General features: G+C 42.8%; 1 protein-coding gene across 3 annotated transcripts in view; it reads left to right on the top strand.

The window, feature by feature from the left end:
* The first annotated feature begins 9828 nt into the window (after positions 1-9828).
* Positions 9829-15051, top strand: part of LOC115112303 (mannosyl-oligosaccharide 1,2-alpha-mannosidase IB) — a 116397-nt gene continuing 111174 nt past the window's right edge. Inside the window, exons 1-3 of one of the 3 annotated variants that reach the window (XM_029639300.2) lie at positions 9829-10037; positions 10670-10735; positions 11366-11835. In XM_029639300.2, the coding sequence (XP_029495160.2) occupies positions 11522-11835 (314 nt within the window). In that variant the 5' untranslated portion in view covers positions 9829-10037; positions 10670-10735; positions 11366-11521. Of the gene's footprint in view, positions 10038-10100; positions 10460-10669; positions 10736-11365; positions 11836-15051 lie in introns of those variants that run through there. The other 2 variants (XM_029639290.2, XM_029639280.2) reach the window with 2 other exon arrangements.

Here is a 15051-nt window from a genome sequence, read left to right as displayed (position 1 = left end):
CTTAATGTGTCGTACAATATTAACAGTTATGAGGTTTCTATCCTGAATACAAAGCATAACATACAGTTGAAGTTGGAAGTTTACATACACCTTAGCCAAATACATTTCAACTTAGTTTTTCACCATTTCTGACATTTAATCCTAGTAAAAATGCCCTGTCTTAGGTCAGTTAGGATCACCACTTTATTTTAAGAATGTGAAATGTCAGAATAATAGTAGAGAGAATAATTTATTTCAGCTTTTATTTCTTTCATCACATTCAGTCAGAAGTTTACATACACTCAAATAGTATTTGGTAGCACTGCCTTTAAATTGTTGAACTTGGGTCAAATGTTTCGGGTAGCCTTCCACAAGCTTCCCACAATAAGTTGGGTGAATTTTGACCCATTTCTCCTGACAGAGCTGGTGTAACTGAGTCAGGTTTGTAGGCCTCCTTACTCGCACACATTTTTTTCAGTTCTGCCCACACATTTTCTATAGGATTGAGGTCAGGGCTTTGTGATGGCCACTCAAACTCTTGTTCTTAAGCCATTTTGCCACAACTTTGGAAGCATGCTTGGGGTCATTGTCCATTTGGAAGAGCCATTTGCGACCAAGCTTTAACTTCCTGACTGATGTCTTGATGTTGCTTCAATACATCAACCTAATTTTGCTTCCTCATGAAGCCATCTATTTTGTGAAGTACACCAGTCCCTCCTGCTGCACCCCCTCTTCGGCTTGCAAGCCCCCCCCCTTTTCCTCCAAACATAACGATAGTCATTATGGCCAAACAGTTATATTTTTGTTTCATCAGACCAGAGGACATTTCTCCAAAAAAGTACGATCTTTGTCCCCATGTGCAGATGCAAAACCGTAGGCTGGCTTTTTTATGGCGGTTTTGGAGCAGTGGCTTTTTCCTTGCTGAGCGGCCTTTCAGGTTATGTCAATATAGGACTTTTTTTACATTGGATATTGATACTTTTGTACCTGTTTCCTCTAGCATCTTCACAAGGCCCTTTGCTGTTGTTCTGGGATTGATTTGCACTTTTCGCACCAAAGTACGTTCATCTCTAGGAGACAGAACGCGTCTCCTTCCGGAGCGATATGACTGCTGCGTGGTCCCATGGTGTTTATACTTTCATACTATTGTTTGTACAGATGAACATGGTACCTTCAGGCGTTTGGAAATTGCTCCCAAGGATGAACTGGACTTGTGTAGGTCTACAATTCTTTTTCTGAGGTCTTGGCTGATTTCTTTAGATTTTTCTGTGATGTCAAGCAAAGAGGCACTGAGTTTGAATGTAGACCTTGAAATACATCCACAGGTACACCTCAAATGGACTCAAATGATGTCAATTAGCCTATCAGAAGCTTCTAAAGTCATGACATCATTTTCTGGAATTTTCCAAGCTGTTTAAAGGCACAGTCAACTTAGTGTATGTAAACTTTTGACCCAATGGAATTGTGATACAGTGAATTAATTCTAAGTTAAATGATCTGTCTGTAAACAATTGTTCAAAGAATGTCATGCACAAAGTAGATGTCCTAACCGACTTGCCAAAACAATAGTTTGTTGACAAGAAATTTGTGGAGTGGATGAAAAACAAGTTTTAATGACTCCAACCTAAGTGTATGTAAACTTCCGACTTCAACTGTATGTACTTCCTAATACATTTAGTCGTTTAGAATACACCACGGGGTGATATTTAGTTGTCACTGCGGTTCCTCTCTCCGCCACTGTATGGCAGTAGTGAGCTATTCACTCCTACTTCAGCCCATCATACCATCTCAGTATTGGAAATATTCCATTAAATACGAGCTACTTGGAGAATCCTTATTAGTGGGTACAGTGCCTAATCAAGTGCAATGCCTATTTAATTACGCTATATTGGAATTGAGTAATAGTGCACTGACTGTTCTCACCAAATGTAATGTTTAGCTGGTTGTACAGTTGTTGCTGCCTATGGGGAAGCTGTACCACTCACTGCATGTTGGTTGAAACGCTGTTTGACTACTGGTGTTACACTTAACAAAATGCATTCTCACCCTCCCTGAGGGAGCTGAACCTCCTCTGTATAGTTGTTTAGTGGGGGCAGGGAGGGGTTGAAGATCATTGGAGATGATGATGATTGCGAAGGTTTGGATCAAAAACAGACCTCTGCTACCTGATCTCTCTGAACAACTGCCCCCAAAGTGTTGACACCACATTACAGTGGACCAGTGGTGTCAAGTACTGAAGTAAAAATACTTTAATGTACTACTTAAAGTCGTTTTTTGGGGTATCTGTACTTAACTTTACTAACTATATTTTTGGCAACTTTTACTCCACTTACATTCCTAAAGAAAATCATGTCATTTTTACTCCATACATTTTCCTTGACAACCAAAAGTCATCGTTACATTTTCAATGCTTAGCAAGACAGGAAATGGTGTTGGAGTGTGCCCCTGGTTATCCCTAAATAATAAAAAAAAACAAGAAAATTGTGCCGTCTGGTTTGCCCAATATAAGGAATTTGAAATTATTTATACTTTTACTTTTGATACTTAAGTGTATATATTAGCAATTACATTGACTTTTGATACTTAAGTATTTTAAAAACCAAGTAGTGGACTGTTACTTGAGTCATTTTCTATTAAGGTATCTTTACTTTTACTCAAGTATGACAATTGGGTACTTTTTCCACCACTGCAGTGGACTATTAAACCATAGTTTTAGGACTGCAAAGTGGACCCAGGAGAGAAGAGGTTTATGTCATCCCACATTAAACTCTTTAACCCCATGATTGAGAACTGAAGTAACGTGTCTTGTAAGCTTAAGAACCTCTTGTAATACAATATAACAGAAAAATGTGATGGAAAATAACTCTTATTTTTCCTCTCCCCTCTATCCCTCTCCCCACCCTCTCTGTCTTTCTCCCTGTATTTGTATTCCTTCTCTCACAAGGAATCTCTGTTTCAGTCACTGACTCCCTCACTCCCTTTCTCTTGGCGTGCTGGGCTGACCATCATACTCCTGTCTTTCTCATCACTCCTGTGTGTGTGCGTTTCTGAAGTGATGACTTCATCTTTATCCCTCTCCTGGCAAGAGCTCGCCAAGTCACATCACCACGACAACTGTGTTATGACACTGTCTGACATCCCACTCTGATAGGCTATTCATCTCAGGGCTCCAAGTGATGAGCCGCAATGTTCTTCATCATTGCAGAGGTTGAAATAGAGGTAATTTAAAAGAACATGAACCCAGAGCAGTTTGTAATTATAAATTTACAGTGATGGAATGCCAATGCCTTGTAGAGTCTGACCATGCTGAACTTTGAATAATTTAGTTTAATTCGTTTATATTAGTACAACCTAAATTATTCATGTGCATCGCATGATCCACTTTCTAGACCAAAAATGCGTAATATATTAGTCAATTCCCTTTGGACTAGATAGATACAGCACGCAGTCCAGATAGGAGGAATCCACTGCATTGTAGCTACTGCTCAATGGTGCAGAATCAGAGGTGATTATCTGTGCGTTTGTGACACATAAAGACTCCGACTATGGGTCACTCTGAACACAGTCTAACCTGATTTCACACAGGGGCCAGAGCCAGAGCCATCACACTAATGTAGTTACATAGCTCTAAATGGACCCTACATCACACAGGAGAGTGGAGTGCCCAACGGTTATCTCCAGGCAATAATGTGAACTTGGCCATACAGGACGTAACGTAATCAGAAATCTTGGGCTTAAAAGAGGTGTGTATACAGAGTTCCTGAATACTACACAGTTTAATTACCCCCACAAACACTGTTCTGACTGAGTCTCCCTCAGCGTATTTTCTGCTGCAGCGTGGGAGCTCATCCTCTTACCCTTGTCCCGGCCCAGATCCCCAGGGTGGTATGATGGTACTCTACGCTGTTGACTGGGTTTAAACTGTCGTAATTCACCCTCCCGTTCACAAGGCGCTCCAAAGACAGATACTGTTTCATTATGTTTACCTGCTGGATGTTGGTGTTTCATTTGCTGCACCAAGGCCTTATCTTTCTAAATCTTTATCTCCCTTACCACCAACCATCTCTTTGTCTCATTTGTTCTCTCTTTGTTTCTTTTTCCCTCCACTCTTTTTTCCTCTCGAAGTGTTTGTAATGAGCACTTTGTCTTTGCTGCATTGTTTTATTGGGCTTGAAGTTCACCATGAATCCTCTCCAGGCCATTGATCCATAGCCCTCTGACATTGATAACCAGAGATGCAGTGAAGCAAATGGTCCCCCTCCCTCCGGAACTTGGCTCAGCTTTAAAAAAGCGTCAGTCCTTTTGTGTTTTAGGCAGAGAGCCACCCGCACAGTGTTTAAAATGTACAGTTTTTTGAGCGAGCGTTCGTGACTCACCTGATCCGTCTCCAAAAAGGACTCTACATTGATTATGGCACACTCTGTGGAAAAAGTACCCAATTGTCATATGGCACCACACCACTAATTCACTCAGTGAGGGGTGTCACATAAATCAGCCCAGTGGCCCTGTGGTGTGGACTGCAGAGTTGGGCCCGAGCTAATGGCGGCTCAAGGACCCACTGACGGACTCGGGCTCCCCTGACTCAGCAGGACGTGACCGCATTTCAAGATGGATTGACTTCATGTGTCAAGAAATGCTTACTCCGGCCCCCTCATTGACATACTGTAAAATAGGCAGACATAACAACACTAATGACAACACAACCATTATAACAACTTATACTGTCACTAGGCACAGTGTGAATAGATAGTTTCAGACTTGGGAGAAACATTGAGCAGAAAACACATTTTGACTGGTAGTCGGGACAAAAGTTGCACTCTGTAAACGGACAAATGATTAGGCTAATTGTTTCCACACAAAATATATTTCTACAAAATTTAAATGTCAAAAAAACATCCACTTTCCCATAATTTTTCCTAGGCCTAAATGCTCCCGTACCTTAATTTAAGACCTTGCAAAATAGTCTCGGAAATCACAGACCTAGGCCAACATTGTGTTCCCCTGCTCAGAATTTGCATGCATCAACCAATGGTTGCATGCCACATCATCGACTGGGCCATCAGGTACAAAATTACTATACCATATGATGTGGTTAGCTGATACGTAAAATACCTATCCAGGCGTTGTAAGATCTGGCATACGTCAGCAAAGATTGAGCAGGGAAACATGACCATTGTTAACATTGTAATAGGCAACCCTTCAACCTAGTGTAGTGAGACTACTAAAGAAATAATTGCTGGATCCATACATTGAGTGTAGAATACATTAAGAAGACCCGCTCTCTCCATGACCAGGTGAAAGCTTGAATCATTTATTGATGTCACTTGTTAAATCCACTTCAATCAGTGTAGATGAAGGGGAGGAGACAGGTTAAAGAAGGATTGTTAAGCCTTGAGACAAAAAAGCCTTGGTTTCATGCATGTTAACATCAGAAGCCTCCCCTAAGTTTGTTTTACTCACTGCTTGAGCACACTCCGCCAACCCTGATGTCCTTGCCGTGTCTGAATCCTGGTTTAGGAAGGCCACCAAAAATACTGAGATTTCCATCCCCAACTACAACATTTTCCATCAAGATAGAACTGCCAAAGGGGGAGGAGTTGCAATCTACTGCAGAGATAGCCTGCAATGTTCTGTCATACTTTCCAGATCTATGCCCAAACAGTTCGAGCTTCTAATTTTAAAAATTAATCTCTCTAGAAATAAGTCTCTCACTGTTGCCGCCTGTTATAGACCCCCTCAGCTCCCAGCTGTGCCCTGGACACCATATGTGAATTGATTGCCCCCCACCTATCTTCAGAGTTTGTTCTGTAAGGTGACCTAAACTGGTATATGCTTAACACCCCGGCAGTCCTATAATCTAAGCTAGATGCCCTCAATCTCACACAAATTATCAAGGAATCCACCCGGTACAACCCTAAATCCGTAAACATGGGCACCTTCATCGATATTATCCTGACCAACTTGCCCTCCAAATACACCTCTACTGTTTTCTTCAGGATCTCAGTGATCACTGCCTCATTGACCTGCATCCGATATGGTTCCACGGTCAAACGACCAGCCCTCATCACTGTCAAACGCTCCCTAAAACAATTCTGCGAGCAGGCCTTTCTAATCGACCTGGCTCGGGTATCCTGGAAGGATATTGACCTCCCGTCAGTCGAGGATGCCTGGTAGTTCTTTAAAAGTAATTTCCTCACCATCTTAAATAAGCATGCCCTTTTCAAAAAATGTAGAACTAAGAACAGATATAGCCCTTGGTTCACTCCAGACCTGACTGCCCTCAACCAGCACAAAAACATCCTGTGGCGGACTGCACTAGCATCGAATAGTCCCCGCGATATGCAACTTTTCAGGGAAGTCAGAAACAAATACTCGCAGTCAGTCAGGAAAGCAAAGAATAGCTTTTTCAAACAGAAATTTGCATCCTGTAGCTCTAACTCCAAAATGTTTTGGGACATTGTAAAGTCCATGGAGAATAAGAGCACCTCCTCCCAGCTGCCCACTGAACTGAGGCTAGGTAACACTGTCACCACTGATAAATCCTCGATAATCAAGAATTTCAATAAGCATTTCTCCACGGCTGGCCATGCTTTTCTCCTGGCTACCCCAACCGCGGCCAACAGCTCCGCACCCCCCGCAGCAACTTGCCCAAGCCTTCCCAGTTTCTCCTTCACCCAAATCCAGATAGCAGATGTTCTGAAAGAACTGCAAACCTGGACCCGTACAAATCAGCTGGGCTAGACAATCTGGACCCTCTTTCTAAAATTATCTGCCGCCATTGTTGCAACTCCTATTACCAGTCTGTTCAACCTCTCTTCCGTATCATTCGAGATCCCTAAAGATTGGAAAGCTTCTGCAGTCATCCCCCTCTTCAAAGGGGGTGACACTCTAGACTCAAACTGTTATAGACCTATATCCATCTTGCCCTGCCTTTCTAAAGTCTTCGAAAGCCAAGTTAATAAACACATCACTGACCGTTTCGAATCCCACCGTACCTTCTCCGCTGTGCAATCTGGTTTCCGAGCTGGTCACGGGTGCACCTCAGCCACACACACAAGGTACTAAACGATATCATAACTGCCATTGATAAAATACAGTACTGTGCAGCCATCTTCATCGACCTGGCCAAGGCTTTCGACTCTGTCAATCACCGTATTCCTATCGGCAGACTCAACAGCCTTGGTTTCTCAAATGACTGCCTCGCATGGTTCACCAACTACTTCTCAGATAGAGTTCAGTGTGAAATCGGAGGTCCTGTTGTCCGGACCTCTGGCAGTCTCTATGGGGGGTACCACAGGATTCAATTCTCGGGCCGACTCTTTTCTCTGCATAGATATCAACGATGTCGCTCTTGCTGCGCGAGATTCCCTGATCCACCTCTACGCAGACGACACCATTCTGTATACTTCTGGCCGTTCTTTGGACACTGTGTAAACAAACCTCCAAACAAGCTTCAATGCCATACAACACTCATTCGGTGGCCTCCAACTGCTCTTAAACGCTAATAAAACTAAATGCATGCTTTTCAACCATTCGCTGCCCGCACCCGACCGCCAGACTAGCATCACTACTCTGGATGGTTCTGATGTAGAAAATGTGGACAACTATAAATACCTACAGTGGGGAGAACAAGTATTTGGTACACTGCCGATTTTGCAGGTTTTCCTACTTACAAAGCATGTAGAGGTCTTTAATTTTTTATCATAGGTGCACTTCAACTATGAGAGACGGAATCTAAAACAATAATCCAGAAAATCACACTGTATGATTTTTAAGTAATTCATTAATTTGCATTTTATTGCATGACATAAGTTTGATCACCTACCAACCAGTAAGAATTCCGGCTCTCACAGACCTGTTAGTTTTTCTTTAAGAAGCCCTCCTGTTCTCCACTCATTACCTGTATTAACTGCACCTGTTTGAACTTGTTACCTGTGTAAAAGACACCTGTCCACACACTCAATAAAAAAGACTCCAACATCTCCACAATGGCCAAGAGCAGAGAGCTGTGTAAGGACATCAGGGATAAAATTGTAGACCTGCACAAGGCTGGGATGGGCTACAGGACAATAGGCAAGCAGCTTGGTGAGAAGGCAACAACTGTTGGCGCAATTATTAGAAAATGGAAGAAGTTCAAGATGACGGTCAATCACCCTCGGTCTGGGGCTCCATGCAAGATCTCACCTTGTAGGGCATCAATGATCATGAGGAAGGTGAGGGATCAGCCCAGAACTACACGGCAGGACCTGGTCAATGACCTGAAGAGAGCTGGGACCACAGTCTCAAAGAACGAAAAACGATTAGTAACATTAGTAACACACTACGCCATCATGGATTAAAATCCTGTACCTATCATAGGTACAGTTGAAGTATACCTATGATAAAAATTACAGACCTCTACATGCTTTGTATGTAGGAAAACCTGCAAAATCGGCAGTGTAACAAATACTTGTTCTCCCCACTGTAGGTGTCTGGCTAGACTGTAAACTCTCCTTCCAGACTCATATTAAACATCTCCAATCCAAAATTAAATCTAGAATCAGCTTCCTATTTCGCAACAAAGCCCCCTTCACTCACGTCGCCAAACATACCCTCGTAAAACTGACTATCCTTCCGATCCTCGACTTCGGCGACGTCATTTACAAAATAGCCTCCAACACTACTCAGCATGCAGTCTATCACAGTGCCGTCCGTTTTTTCACCAAAGCCCCATATACCACCCACCACTGCGACCTGTATGCTCTGGTCGGCTGGCCCTCGCTACATATTCATTGCCAGACCCACTGGCTCCAGGTCATCTATAGGTCTATGCTAGGTAAAGCTCCGCCTTATCTCAGCTCACTGGTCACGATAACAACACCCACCCGTAGCACACGCTCCAGCAGGTGTATCTCACTGGTCATCCCCAAAGCCAACACCTACTTTGGCCGCCTTTCCCTCCAGTTCTCTGCTGCCAATGACTGTAACGAATTGCAAACATCGCTTAAGCTGGAGACTTATATTTCCCTCGCTAACTTTTAACATCAGCTATCTGAGCAGCTAACCGATCGCTGCAGCTGTACATAGCCCATCTGTAAATAGCCCATCCAATCTGCCTACCTCATCTCCATATTGTTTTTATGTACTTTTCTGCTCTTTTCCACACCAGTATTTCTACTTGCACATGATCATCTGGACATCTATCACTCCAGTGTTAATTTGCTAAATTGTAATTACTTAGCTACTATGGCCTATTTATTGCCTTACCTCCTCACACCATTTGCACACCCTGTATATAGACTTAATTTTTTTTTCTATTGTGTTATTGACTGTACGCTTGTTAATTCCATGTGTAACTCTGTGTCGCACTGCTTTGCTTTATCTTGGCCAGGTCGCAGTTGTAAATGAGAACTTGTTCTCAACTTGCCTACCTGGTGAAATAAAGGTGAAATAAAAATATTATAAAAACATGGATTGTGTGTTTGTGCCATTTAGGGGGTGAATGGTCAAGACAAAATATGTAAGTTCCAGGTTTGTGTCAAGAAGTGCAACGCTGCTGTTTTTTTCACGCTCAACAGTTTCCGTGTGTCTCAATAATGATCCACCATCCAAAGGACATCCAGCCAATTTGACACAACTTTGTGAAGCATTGAAGTCAACCTTGGCCAGCATCCCTGTGAAATGCTTTCTTTTGACCAATCACATCTGATCTGATTATCAAAACACCTATTAGTGAAAAAATATCAGAATTGGGCTGCCTGTCTAAACGCAGCCAGAACACTGCTAATTTACACAGATAAACACGTTGCAAATAGCCTTTCGAAATTGATAGACGCTCCCTAAATTTACCAGGCTGGAGAATGAGGGGAGGAGTTTTCGGTCTTTGCAGCAGTATCAACATGCCTGAACATAGACAGGGCTAGTTATCCACAACGAAAGAAGCAAAGTGGAAAGCAAAACTCTTAAAGGCAATCATAACTAGCTAGCTGAAGACATGAGCGCATTTCTGAAAGCGGCTATTTGGAAACTGTGGACTAGGATGCCTTTCTGTCACCGATTTCCTCAAAGGCATTATTGAGGTGATGCAGCAGCAGCAGCGAAACAATCGTAACGGACCGCCTCCGGTAGCTAGCTAGCTAGGTAGATGCCTTTACAGAAAAAGGCGCAGTCTTTTGGCCAAGTCGTTTTACAAACCTCAACATATCCGAAAAAAGTTGCTAATATTACAATACAATATTGCGGGTGCACATGTATTTGTTTAATCAGCTAATGGTAGATAGTCAGTTTCTCCTTTAGCAATTTAGCTAGCTAGCCATCTAGCTGTGCTAGCCAAGCCTGTCAATTCAGCGGATGAACTTGGTATTCTGTGTAGACGCCGACATCAGACGTAGGGCCGTGTGAGGAAGCTGAGAAAATATATTGGGAGTATTCAACTAGCTAGCAGTACGTGTTGAATTTAACGGCAGCATAACATTTTACCTGCGCATTTGTTTATGAAATGGTAATGGGGGAATTTTTCGGTAATTTAGCTATTTAAGGCTTCATTCTTGTCGATTATGCGACAATCACTCGATGTTAATTTTTCACTGTTTGAAAGCTATGTATCCTGCTCAATTAGTTTACAACATTTAGTTAGTTAGGTATTAAACAATTGCTTAACTGTATTAATAGTTTTGTGTCGTTGGGTTTGATTCGTTTTTTTGTTATCCAGTTCAGAACGTTAGCGTTCGGATCTCAACCAAACAACATGGATCAGAATGACAAAAGGATTTGCACGGTAAGATTGGTTTCTCCAAGCTGATTAACTAAATATTCTTAAGTGTTACTTGGAAGTATATTACAGTAACATTATTTAAAAAAAATGTGTCGTCTCGCACTACATTTGTTATATGATAACTGACTAAACTCCACTGTGAAGAAGTGGAGTTTAGTACACTAGGTATCACTGAAGGGTGGTGGTGATGTGCATTGTTGGCGTAGTGTGTGATGGTATCACGCGCTCACGCAGGTGTTTCTGCTATCTACGTAGCGCTATTTTATGTAACATCTGCTAGCCTGCATACCTAGAAATATCTTTCCCTTTTCAAACCGGTTTGACACATTTATTTGCCGACACTCCTTGGAAAGTGCTTTCAATGCACTGTGCGTTCTGTATGACATGTCCTTATGGACAAACTAAGATTGTGTGCTTCATAAATATAGTACATTTCACCCTAGTCAGAAGCATGTGCTTATGTTTTCGTAAATGTAATGACTTTTAAACGCCTCCAGTGTATTTTGAATGTGACCTTTTTATGCTATTTGTCTGACTGTAAGACAGGCAGTTTTCAGGCTAATCAACCATACGATAATATCGGAGTAATGTAGCTACCTGCTATTTCCTCATTACTCTCTCCTTCAATTTCAGAATAAAACCCATACATTTACTGGTGACCAGTCACTTCACTGAGAGACCACGACACTTGATTTCTGGACACGTACTTGCCGCCACAATGAGATAATACAGCAGCAGATAATACAGCTGTGACATTTGTCCACCCTGAGTTAATTTCCACAATCCAACATGACCACACCAGCTCTACTGCCACTGTCGGGCCGCAGGATACCCACCCTGTCACCCGGCGCTGCCTCTTTCCCACACCACAGGGCCACCCTGAGGCTCTCGGAGAAGTTTATCCTGCTCCTCATCCTCAGTGCCTTCATCACTTTATGCTTTGGAGCTTTCTTCTTCCTCCCGGACAACTCAAAACACAAGCGCTTCGACCTGGGCTTGGAGGACGTGCTGATTCCGCACATTGAGGCGCCCAAGGGAGCTAAGCATCCTGGTGGACAGGTGGTCATACATGGACAGGGGGACCATGATGAACACAGACACAGGTAAGAGATGCTGAGGGCTGCTCACCTGTTGCTCCCTAAACTTTACACATGTCAGTGTGAATTAAAATGCATTACAAAAGTGCAATCTCTAAAGCAACTCCAACTAGGCTACATTTATTAGACACTGGTTTTATTTAAACACATTTTTTAAATGTAACCTTTATTTAACGAGGCACATCAGTTAAGAACAAATTCTTATTTGCAATGATGGCCAAACCCGGACGATGCTGGGCCAATTGTGCGCCGCCCTATGACGGCTTTGAAGAAAGAGGAGCAGAGAAATCATCTATGTAGAACTCAACCACTTATTGGGACATCAGTAGCATTTACATAAAATAACACTGTCTGTCTGGTCCGTATCTCCAGCAAATTGTTTGTCCACAGATCTTATTCAAGAACTACCAGAGTACAGTCACATGACTCTAAAAAGCCAGGTGGGAAAGGAAAGGGAGATACCTAGTGAGTTGAACAACTGAATGTATTCAACTGAAATGTGTCTTCTGCATTTCATACCTAGAGGTGAGGGATGGCCACTGAAACCAACACAATAAGAACTCCTGTAGCCTTTATGCATCTGGGTTACTCTCAACCTTGTTCGCACAGGCAGTTTAAAGCGACTGCAATCATATTTTTTTGCGTATTCAAATATGTTATTTTTCATGCCGTCTGAACAGTCAAAAAGCACATGGAATCAGAAGTTTCAATGCACATTTCAAACCATCTATGAAGGTGGTTTGAAATCCGATACAAATCTGATTACTGTCCATGCAACTTGTCTGAAAGGTCAAATTAGATTTATTTGACCAAGTAGTTTTTAGATTATTTGGCATATCTCATTGCTTGCTAGCTACTCTGAATTTGACAAGAACATGTGGTAGCTGCCTAAATGACTACTGTCCCGTAGCACTCACGTTGGTAGCCATGAAGTGCTTTGAAAGGCTGGTCATGGATCACAACAGCATCCTCCCAGATACCCTAGACCCTCTCCAATTCGCATACCGCCCCAACAGATCCACAGATGACGCAATCTCAGTGGCACTCTACTGTACACTACCCATTCCCACCTGGACAAAAGGAACACCTATGTGAGAATGCTGTTCATTGACTGCAACTCAGAGTTCAACACCATAGTGCCCACAAAGCTCATCGCTAAGGACCCTGTGATTAAACACCTCCCTCTGCAACTGGATCCTGGGCTTCCTGACGGGCCACCCCCAGGTGGTAAGGGTAGGCAACAACGCGTCTGCTACGCTGATCCTCAACACTGGGGCCCCTCAGGGCTGTGCTTAGTCCCCTCCTGTACTCCCTGTTCACCCACGACTGCGTGGCCAAACATGACTCCAACACCATTAAGTTTCCTGACGACACAACAGTGGCAGGCCTGATCACCGACAACGATGAGACAGCCTATAGGGAGGAGGTCAGAGACCTGGCCGTGTGGTGCCATGACAGCAACCTCTCCCTCAATGTGAGCAAGACAAAGGATCTGATCGTGGACTACAGGAAAAGGCGGGCCGAACAGGCCTCCATTAACATTGACGGGGCTGTAGTGGAGCGGGTCGAGAGTTTGAAGTTCCTTGGTGTCCACATCACCAACGAAGTATCATGGTCCAAGACAGTCGTGAAGAATGCATGAGAGCACCTTTCTCCCCCAGGAGACCAAAAAGATTTGGCATGGGTCCCCAGATCCTCAAAAGGTTCTAGAGCTGCACCATCGGGAGCATCACAGCCTGGTATGGCAACTGCTCGGCATCTGACCGTAAGGCACTACAGAGGGTAGTTCGTTTGGCCCAGTACATCACTGGGGCCAAGCTTCCTGCCATCCAGGACCTATATAATAGGCAGTGTCAGAGGAAAGCCCATAAAATTGTCAGACTCCAGTCACCCAAGTTATAGACTTTTCCCTTCTACTGCACGGAAAGCGGTACCAGAATGCCAAGTCTAGAACCAAAAGGCTCCTTTACAGCTTCTACCCCCAAGCCATAAGACTGCTGAACAATTAACCAACGGCCACTGGATTATTTACATTGTCACCCATTTGTTTTTTCCACTGCTGCTACTCTCTGTTTATTATCTATGCATAGTCCCTTCACCCCTACCTACATGTACACATTACCTCGACTAACCTGTACCCTTGCACATTTACTCGTTATTATTTTTTTCTCTGTACCTTTATTTTTTTCTGTTACTTTTTATTATTTTTTACTTAGTTTATTTGGTAAATATTTTGTTAATCAACAGTGCAGTTCAATAATAGTTAAAGGCTTGTAAGTAAGCATTTCACTGTAAGGTCTGCACATGTATTTGGCGCATGTGGCAAATAAAGTTTGATTTGAAGCTTGTTAATTGTTTACAAAAAGATGAGTGAATGTGCTGGAATGCTAAATGGCTATCTAACTAGTTGACTGCTGTAGCTAGACATAAAGGACTTGTTTTAAAAGTTTTATCATCCTATTGAGGCTTTAAGAGTTCTTACACTATGATTTTGAACATTCAAAGCAACTGGGACATGTCCATGTCATGCACCGTCACTTTGGTGGTGCACTCAGAAGTTATGTCGCAAACTAATCAGCCTACACTGCTTAAACATCCGTCTTTACTATGACAACTAGCATTGCCATGTCATGAAATTACTGCTGTCTGAACACAATACATCTGATGTGGTCACTTGTAACTTGCTGTTTGGACAGCCAGTATTCCAAAACGGATTTGAAAAAGAACTTCTTTGGGCATTAAGGCCTGCAAGGCTTTCACACAAGATTCTCACACCTAGCTTTTGGTTAATTACTTTGTGTACAGGTTGTGTAAGACTGAACTTGAGGTGCTTCTGATGTGTTCCTGATTGGGAGACAAACCTGGCAAATTGGAGAACATTGCAAAAAGAGGTTGTAATCACCATTTGACTGACATTTGTCTCTACTGACTGTGTTCAACTCATTGAACTGGTGAATGAACACACACACTTTCTGCGGTGACAACTGCTGGAGTTGACAAGTGCTTCACAAAGAATGAAAGTAGGGCACTACTAGCACTATAGTATTTTAGTAACTAGCGTGCCCCTTGTTTTCCCCCTTAATTTTTAACCTACTGTAATGTTTAGATTTACCTGTAAATTATTTATCACACAAATCAGGGCCCCTGTTTACTGTAGGCTGCTGTTTGCTTGCCTGTGAGAGGTGGGTAAGGTGGAGTTGTCCCGAGAGGTGTATTGTGGGC

The sequence above is a fragment of the Oncorhynchus nerka genome, linkage group LG3, assembly GCF_034236695.1.
Source record: "Oncorhynchus nerka isolate Pitt River linkage group LG3, Oner_Uvic_2.0, whole genome shotgun sequence".
In the NCBI taxonomy this organism is placed as follows: domain Eukaryota; kingdom Metazoa; phylum Chordata; class Actinopteri; order Salmoniformes; family Salmonidae; genus Oncorhynchus; species Oncorhynchus nerka.
The sequence above is the reverse complement of the archived record's forward strand: the minus strand, read 5'-3'. Positions and strand labels throughout refer to the sequence as shown.